The following is a 9,639-nucleotide window of genomic DNA, read 5'->3' as shown; positions in this document are numbered from 1 at the left end:
TTGACCATTTCTTTAATGTTTATTCTATTTGGTAGTTTTATTCTAATGTTTATTTAATTTAAAGACTTGGTATTGTATTGACTAGTATTTGTTTAAGTTCTTGTATGTTTAATTACCCCTCGCGTGTCAGCAGTGGTCTGGTCAACCACTATTTAAGATCCCCTCATGTCTTGCTTGTTAGGTCAGTTTTGTGCTTGAGTTCTCTGTGTTACTACCTGAGTTGTAGTTTGTCATGTTGACCTCAGTTTTAGACCCAGTTCTTCATTGTTTAACTATTTTTGAACTTTTTTGTAATAAATTAAGAGTATTTTTGGATTCCATTCAGTGTCTCTCTGGCTGGTCTATGTAAGAACCCTCACAATGCAATTGAACAGTGTTGTGGAAGATTCTATATTCAAACAGAACAGAATCTAGAACAGAAGCTGTACATTCTGAACCGAATTTGTTTGGAACAGAACTTTGTCAGCTACCACATTTGTACAATGATGCTGCTATGTTATGCAGATGTTTGATGCTATGCCCTTGTCTTTCCAGACAATTTGTCCTGATCAAAACATAATCTTGCAAGTCACTTACCTTTGACCTGGGTCGATATCAGCAAATTTATGATAATAAAAACTTATAGACATGATTGCATATAACTACATACAAAGGTGCCTTATAAAGCATGAACATTTATCGGAACAGAAAAAGGAAATTTAAGTAGATCAATAACTGGCACACTTTTAGTTTCGCTTGAAAACGGACTTTGAACCTATTATATGAAGCTTATATACACACTAATAAAATCTCCTAAAATATATTTAGGTAGAATACAAGAAGTAAAACTTCACATTAACAGCAGAAAGTTACATAGAAAATTGTCAGCTAGGCAACTGTAAAATCAATGATATCTGCACCATAATAACTTTTGGGTTAGAAACTGGTAAAGAGGTGCTATAAACAACAGCTGTTATTGGAAATCAAAACAGACATTACAGTAGCTCATTAACAAGTAGAAGATAGACGCCCTTTCTGAGGAATATAAAAGAAAGCAGATGGACTTTTCTCTCTCCAGAACTTTCTTCTGCATCCGTCCCTGCAGATCAACTTCAACAAAACACTGAAATCTCTCAGAATCAAGAACATCAAACTCCAAGATGATTTTGCTGTTCCTCTTGTTTGGTCTCTCTCTGGCTGCTGAGGCTCCTTCAGACAAACAGGAGATGAAAGTACAGCAGGACAACTGTCCCCCATTCTGGTACATCTTTAATGGACGCTGCTACAAGTACGTTGCCACCTTGATGACCTGGGCTGATGCAGAGCAGCACTGTGTGAACCAAGGAGCCAACCTGGTGTCCATCCACAGTCTGGAAGAAGAGAACTTTGTCAAAAGCCTGATCAGAAACTTTGATCCCACTGAGGGAATCAACTGGATCGGACTGTCTGATGCTCAGAAGGATGGAACATATTTCTGGTCTGACGGGTCTGGATTCAGCTTCAAGCTGTGGAATGCAGGAGAACCAAACAACGATGGAGGATCTGAACACTGTGTGCACACCAACTGGGACTCAGCCAAGGGATGGAATGATAAAGTGTGTACAGATAGATTTGCCTTTGTTTGCAAACTCAAAAGGTTTACTGAGAATGTAATTATGTATAAGTTCATTTAACTGTACTGATAAAAAACATCAAACTGAACATGAGGGATAAAACATGCAAAACTTTTTGTGCAATTAATTGTTTTTAGAAAGTCTGACTTATCCTTTCTTGTCCAGTTTTCTGATATTGTTATTCCTTAAATGTGTGAATCACAAAATATTAAATGTGTTAGATTTTTTTAAAATGACATTTATCTGATTTATAAAATTAAATTCAAATATATCAGAAACAAAAAATGTTTGAAGAAATTTGAGTGAAACAAATTCCCATTTAAAAGAATAAAATGTGTTTTAAGATATTATGATAGGAAATATCGGTTTCACAGATGAACATGTTTAATTTGCAATGTTGTTTTTTACATCTATTGGAATGAACTTGCAAAGTAATAGCAGAATGACAATATTGTAGACTACCTCACTACTTGTGTTTGATTGAATGCAAAACATGACAATTTAAGTGTAACACACTAAGCATTACAAAGACGTGAAACCTTAAAGATGTGCACATTATAAGACTCAATATTTGACATGAACTTGAGCACCTTTGTATTTTGTTTTTTTTTTATTAAAGAAATTTGAGCCAAATATGACTGCTCTCTTCATTTGCTAAATTGTTGAGGTCATATGGAGATTGCTGAAAACAAAACCACATAGGGGCAAGAGAAATGAAACCCAATTTTATTCGATTCATGCATCACTAACTGGCAATATAACTGCTCCAATATAGTTTTTTTGTCTGGCACAGAATAAAACCACCCTCAAACTGATGTTTAATCGGCCTTCTTTGCCACACAGCAAATCTTCTCTTGCTAGCAAAACTGAAAAACTGTTGTATGCACAATAGGAACACTGACAGGGGCAGATTGAGAACAAAAAGTGATATGGGAGTTCCTGACAGGACTCTGAGCTGGGACTCAAACCCAGGACTTGCAAGACAATAGTGCTACCAACTGTGCCATTGTGCAGCCCTGGAAAGAAGAATCTTACATTTATTCTGGAATTAACAGGGAGTTGATGACTGTCATGATGTGTGGCGTTTATGGTGAGGCAGATGCTGGAACCCAGGTTAAAGTGATGAAAGATGATTTAATGAAGAGAATAAAGTTCCACCAAAGTCCCAAACACAGGCAACACAGTAGAGCAGACAATAAGGTTAACAAACTGGTAGCTCTGGCAAACGAGGAACACTAACAGCAACGTCAGACAGATAGACAAGGACCCGACAAGAGACAAAGACAACAGGTGGAGTTAAATACACAGGGAGGGTAATAAGGGAACAAGACACACCTGGGAAACAATTAAGGGGAAAGAGACAGGACACCACAAAGACTCGGAGGGAATAGAATAAGAATAAGCACAGATAACTACAGCAAGAGACAAGCAAAAACCCCAATCCCGACAATGACAAAAGACTAAAATAGGGGAAATATGACCTCTCACTTTCATTTTCATCAGAACTTTTGCTGCAGTATTATGGCTCAGCTGAAAGCTGCAGGATTGACAGATATTGCTTTGTGGCCCAAGGCAAAGCAAACTAAGCAACTGCTTGAGGCCCCCAGATCTTCAGGGCCCTTCATAAGTGCTTAAATTTGAACACAGACCATAGATCTAGAATTTTAACATTTGTTTATTGAAAATGAGAATATTCCATCCATCCATCCATCCATCCATCCATCCATCCATTTTCTTTACACCCTTGTCCCTTAGTGGGGTCGGGAGGGGTGCTGGCGCCTATCTACAGCTAATGTTCCGGACGAGAGGCGGGGTACATCCTGGACAGGTTGCCAGTCTTTCGCAGGGCAAAATGAGAATATTATTACGGTAAATTAGATTTTGTGGTTTAAGCAGACAATAATTAAAATATTTGGCCCTACATGATGAGCTAGTGCCGCTACACTGCACAGCTCTCTGTTGGATGCAAGAAACAAACAGGCTTTTAATATCTGAGTTTATAATAAGGCTGTTTGTTTTGGTAGCCCAGGCTTGGGACAAGTTTTTATGGTCACTGCTCTTCTTTGTCAGCTGGCTGACCCTGTAGCGCCCCTATAGTGTCACATTTTTACAGGTCCACTGAGATCTGCCTGACTGAAGTGGAGCAGAGGCACAGAGCGCATTTGATATGGCACAGTTTATGGCATTGTGGCCCTGCAAAACAACAGTATGCTGCATGGAGTTTCTCAGATTGTGGAATCTGAGAAACCACAATCTGAGAAACCCCAGGGCTACCAAGAATTCCCTATATGCCAGTCTACTCTTGGGTACCCAAAAGTAATATAATTTACTTTTGGGGTAAATTATATTATTGGCAAATTAAATGTAGAGTTATACCCAGTGATTTTCATACACTCATCATATACCTGGATATCATGTTAATTGTGAACTTTTAGTAACTTATTTCACTCATTTTTTTTAAATGGTGAAATTGTCAGAAATCTCCAATATTCTTTAAAAAGCAATAATTAGAGGCTCAAAGATTAATTTTACTGTACATTTGCTCTAACCCATACAAGATTAAAATTATACATAGGAGCTTTTATGTAAACATACACTCACTACAGGTATTTTGCATAAATTATAATTTGCAAGACAAAGAAAAGTCACATGCATGGTAAAGTCAATTTCAAGTGTTCAATATTGTGGCATGGACACCGTCTTTGGACCAAGTCTCTAGATTTCAATGTTAATAGTGTTATTTCCTAATGCTCTGCTATTATATCTTTTTTGAAAACCAACTTTGAAGTTTGGACCAAACAGATAAGAGAACATACAAAACAAATTAAAACTAGTTCTTCTTGTTGAAAACAGACAAATCATTGAAGGTGGGGTGTGCTGTGGTGGCGCAGGGGTTAAGCACAGCCCACATATTGAGGCTTTAGTCCTCGGCGCAGCTGTCACAGGTTCAATTCATGGCCTTGGCGACCTTTGCTGCATGTCTTCCCCTTCTCTCATTACCCACTTTCCTGTCGGTTGACTAACAAATGAAGGCCACTAGAGCCAATAAAAACTTAAAAAATCAAATCATTGAAGGTGTTACTTAATCATCTGGCCTTGGTGGAATAAAAACATTTCAAATGTTTAATCAAAAATCCTAAATTATTATGATCTGGCAGACACCATGGTTGTATGTTATGATTATCTAATGATGCCAAAGGAAAACTACATTTGAAAATAGTTTTCCAAATGATGATGTAAGTTTTCTCAGTAGAAAAACGAATGTGATTAATCTATTTAACTAACTGTCTGGAAGATCAAACATATTAGGCCAAAATCAACCTAGAAATGTCATAAAATGTAGAATTGGTAGAAAGACTTCTTTAGAATATTGCAGGGATACATCATATATTGTCACAATAAAAAAAAGAAACTGAATAAACTTAAATAATATAAGGATTATTTGTTTTGATTACTCACCTCCTAATTCTACAAACAATAAAGTAAATAATCTAAGATTTTATGCATTATGTTTCTCAGCTGTCCTATTTTTCAACTCCACTGACTTGGTTTCTATTAAACAGCAACCAAACACATATTTTTTAATATATGTTTGGTAATAAACCTGTGATCACATGGAAAACACAACAACAAAGATGTGCTGTGGAGCTGATTAATGTGTAATCTTGTCCTTGGATTTCTCCCAACAATCATTAACGACAGTCTTTAAGTGTATTTCCTCAAGATTTCGCATTCCAATCAGAAATTGTCATTCATGCTCACATAAAAAAAGCAAAACAGTTTGCCCTTAGAAGTGGAAAAAAAATGTTTCTTTCCACTCTTTGACTTGAGATGCTCTAATTGTATAAACGTTTTGTAAAAGCTTTATGCATAAAATCATAAAAGATTTTTCTGGATGATTTTTTATTGTTAAGATCACACTTCTGTTTTGCAAAAAATGCTCTGTCCACTGGTTATTACATTTAATTAATGTTACTGATTATTTTGTTTCATACAAAATCATGATAATACCTTTTCATTTTTTTTACTGAGCAATAGTTAGGAGGAAAATTTACCCACAATTTTCCAAACTAGGATCACTGTGTCAACTATTTAAACTGGATCTAATGTACTGAATCATTGCAACCCGATAAAGAAATTTCAAGAGCTCCCACTTGGAGTTTTCTTGTTTAATTGCTTAATGTATAATATTTCTATTTTGAGATTCTTTTAATTAAAAAAAATGTCTTTTGAGATTATTATGTTAAAATATTTCCCTGAAATATCCATCCATCCATTTTCTTACACCCTTGTCCCTTTGTGGGGTCGGGAGGGTTGCTGGTGCCCATCTTCAGCTTATGTTTCAGGCGAGAGGCGGGGTCACCCTGGACACGTCACCAGTCTGTCACAAGGCAACACAGAGAAACACAGGACACATAACCATGCACACACACCTAGGGACAATTTGGAGAGGCCAATTAACCTGACAGTCATGTTTTTGGACTGTGGGAGGAAACTGGAGTACCCGGAGAAAACCCACGCATGCACAGGGAGAACATGCAAACTCCATGCAGAAAGACTGGGAATTGAACCCAGAACCTTCTTGCTGCAAGGCAACAGCTCTACCAACTGCGCCACCGTGCAGCCCTATTTCCCTGAAATATGTAATATATAAATCTGAACATGTTACACTTTTAATTTCTAAAATGCTGTGATGCTGTGTACAACTTTTATTGTTATTTTTCTATAAGTGTTAACTGATGTATTGATCAATCATTACACTCCGACACTGCAGACGCCCTTTCTTGGTGCTATAAAAGGAAGCAGCCTGCCGTTTCCTCTCCAGGATTCTCTTCAACATCCATCAGAGAAACTCCAGCAATATCTTCAGATCCCTCCACATCAGAGGCATCGAGCTCCAAGATGATGTGGTTCCTCTTCCTGTTTGGTCTGGCTCTGGCTTCTGAGCCTCCTTCAGATGGACAGGGGCTGAAGCTGAAGCGTGGCGGCTGTCCCCCGTTCTGGTTCAGCTTCCAGGGTCGCTGCTACAAGCATGTTGTCTGCCAACCTGGTTTCCATCCACAGTCTAAATGAACACAATTTTGTCAATTTGCTGATCAAGAACTTTGATCCAACTCGGTCACCGACCTGGATTGGACTCACTGATATGCATAAGGAAGGAGGCTGGATTTGGTCCGATGGATGTAAATACAGATTTTCCCGCTGGGATTCTGGACAGCCTGACAATTATCATGGAAATGAACACTGTGGACTGACCAACTATAGGAGCAATTTTTACTGGAACGATGGTGTGTGCTCAAGTAAATTAGCTTTTGTTTGTGCAACTCGCAGTTTGTCCCTAGACACTAAAAAATTACAAGAAAGAATTCAAGTGTGTTGCATTTCTTTATTTTTCAGTTTAAATTCAACCTATTTTTTCCCCAAAAAAACCCAATGGAAAGGCATATCTCTGGAAATGTCTAGATTTTATGTACTCTTATACAACCATCAATGCAAAATAAATCTTTGTGATAAACCACCATAAAATGCTTTCTGTGTGGTTCTTCTTAGGGAGAATATGGCAATGTTTTAGGTATTTTATTAAGTGTTTCTAGAATTAATGGAGGCTTATCTCTAATCTATCAATGAGCATAAGGATATTGCTTATTTTTATATAAATATTTTCCCCCCGTATCAGTGTTGGTGGGGGACAGAAAAAAAAAATTAAAACAATGACCATATCCAAAAAAATACTTCTTGCTAACATTTCATACAATTAAAAAAACAAATGTCTTTCTTTTTGGTGTTTTTACATTTTAGCTCTAGAGACTATCCATAATCTTCTCATGACAGATGGTTGGATCAAGAATTGAGTTTATTCTGTGGAATATGTAGAACATGCAAGATTGCAGATTTTTTTCATTAGCAGCAAATATGTAATATAAAAAATGTAATATAAATAAACAGTATATTAGGAACTTTGTGTCATGTTGGGTTCCAGTTTCTTCACCCACAAAGTGAGATTGTGCGAGTCTGGTCCTTGGGGTTGGTAACCGGGTCGGCTGTACGCTGAAGAACAGTGAAAAAGAGATGGTGAGTTTGAGGTCATTGGAAAGTGGAACTTTGAGAAGAAATGGACTGATCTTACTTGATACAAATGTGGACTTCCACTAGGGGGAAAATACAGTGGTTTCCAGGGTAAGGTCTCTTTGTGGGTCCTTGAAGTGATCCGGGTTCCGGTGCGTGGTCTTAATGGAGAGAGTACATTGTTTTTGATGTGGAGGCTGCAGTGGAGGGCGGACAGGTAAGTCCAGGTGAGGAGGAGCGAGGAGCAAACTGACTTACAGCTGAGAATCCAGGAACGGCTTATTGTTGTTCTGCAGAGACAATGGAGGGACTCAGGCAACCAGTGGGTTACAATCCACGCCGTCACAGCGAGGAGGAACATCCAGAAAGCCAGGGACTCAGGCTTCACAGGGGAATTTCCAAGTCACAAGAAAACACCTGAGAGAGAGGCGACAAGGATAATTTACCAGAAGCACTTTCAGAGGGGCACAGAGTACTGTAACTGGAAAACACTCAGGCGACCAAGTGCTGGCAGTCTGCTCCTTATATACTCCAGGATGATTGAGTGATGAATCACAGGTCTGCTGACAGGACATGCCCTCCAAGGTGTGCAGCCTCTAGTCTAGAAAAAAAAAATCCCACAAAGAAACCAAAACCTTGGTTCCCAACACTTTGAAAATGACCAGTTACCCAATTTCTACTGAAATGATTCAAAATATGATTTGCATAATTTTTAAATGATAAAATGAGGATATAACCTTTTAATGGTCAACAACTCTCTCAACAAATGCCAATGTATTTGGTATTTACTGTAATCCTCACAGAATCCGAATTACAGACAGCCCTTATATCGGGCCTATAAGATATAATAAAGTTATAATTCTTCTTAATAATGTTATTATTAATAATAATATTTTCATATCATAGACTGTATCTGTATCAGACATATCTGTCTGTCCTACGCACAGACTTCACTGAAGGTAGATGTTTAGATGTTGAAATAAAAATGGAAAAATTACATTATTTTTAATTTTCCCCTCAAGTATTATTTAAATTAAATGATGTGAATGTATGATTTGAACACAACAATTGCTTGGTTTATTAGCATTTAGCTGCAATTTTGTGTAAATACTGTGTGAGTGTGTGTGAGAAGAAAAACAAATGTGCAACATCATTTTAGAGGATTGGGTTGGATCATGTCTGTCTGAGATCAATGGTGCAGCAGTTACTTTGGATTTAGAGAGGGGTGATCTAACAATGAGATGGTGAAAGACTGAGTCTATCTTCAGTTGGAGAAAGGTTGACTACGTGTTAAAGAATATGCATTTGCCGCAGATCTGAACATATGTGATTAATTCAACTTATAATACTCACAGATGATGCTTTAGCAGGCAAGAAAACAACATAACCAAGGCTCAGGAACTGCCATGTGGCTGCAACCTTGCTGTACTTCATGTTTTCTACTTCTTCCACTGCTTTTCTGATAACTACCAAGAATGACCACTAGATTACATTGTTTAGTAATTTGTCCACACAAGTCCTGGTCAAAACATTCCAGCTCTTTTCTTGCTCAGAGATTTCTCTAGGTAGGCCATAGGTTGATGTCGGTTCATGAATGGTGATAAAAACAGGACTGCAGAGCACAGCAAAGATAAAGTTTTCTTACAGCATTTATGGGAACTGCACAAGGAAATCAAAGTAGGTCAGGTTTGTTTGAGGTATTCCCCAACACTATTTATTCTTTACATGCAATTGAACAGTATGGAAGAATCTATATTCAACCAGAATCTCTTCTGGATTCTGTTGGAATAGATTCTGAACAGAATTTGTTTCTGAATAGAGCTTTATCAGTTACCACATCTGTACTATGCTGTAGCAATGTTACAAAGCTGTTAGATGCTGTGCCTTTGACTTTCCACAGACAATTTGATAGGAGTCCTAATCAAAACATTCAAGCTGTTATCTTTTATGGTGAGTCACTTAGGTTGGACTTGGATTGACG

General features: G+C 37.7%; 1 protein-coding gene and 1 pseudogene across 1 annotated transcript; both read left to right on the top strand.

The window, feature by feature from the left end:
* The first annotated feature begins 1,133 nt into the window (after positions 1 to 1,133).
* On the top strand, positions 1,134 to 1,652 carry LOC103472516 (ladderlectin-like). Its single transcript, XM_008422215.2, has one exon. It carries the CDS (start codon positions 1,140 to 1,142, stop codon positions 1,650 to 1,652), a length of 513 nt encoding a protein of 170 aa, XP_008420437.1. The 5' UTR covers positions 1,134 to 1,139.
* Positions 1,653 to 6,494: 4,842 nt separating this feature from the next.
* On the top strand, positions 6,495 to 8,079 carry LOC103472514 (galactose-specific lectin nattectin-like; annotated as a pseudogene).
* Positions 8,080 to 9,639: the final 1,560 nt, after the last annotated feature.

Source organism: Poecilia reticulata, linkage group LG11 (genome assembly GCF_000633615.1).
Source record: "Poecilia reticulata strain Guanapo linkage group LG11, Guppy_female_1.0+MT, whole genome shotgun sequence".
Lineage (NCBI taxonomy): Eukaryota > Metazoa > Chordata > Actinopteri > Cyprinodontiformes > Poeciliidae > Poecilia > Poecilia reticulata.
Note: the sequence above shows the minus strand (reverse complement) of the source record. Positions and strands in the feature narration are given on the sequence as shown.

Coding starts and splice junctions, on each gene's coding strand:
- LOC103472516 (XM_008422215.2), top strand. CDS start 1,140: ATGATTTTGCTGTTCCTCTTGTTTGGTCTCTCTCTGGCTGCTGAGGCT.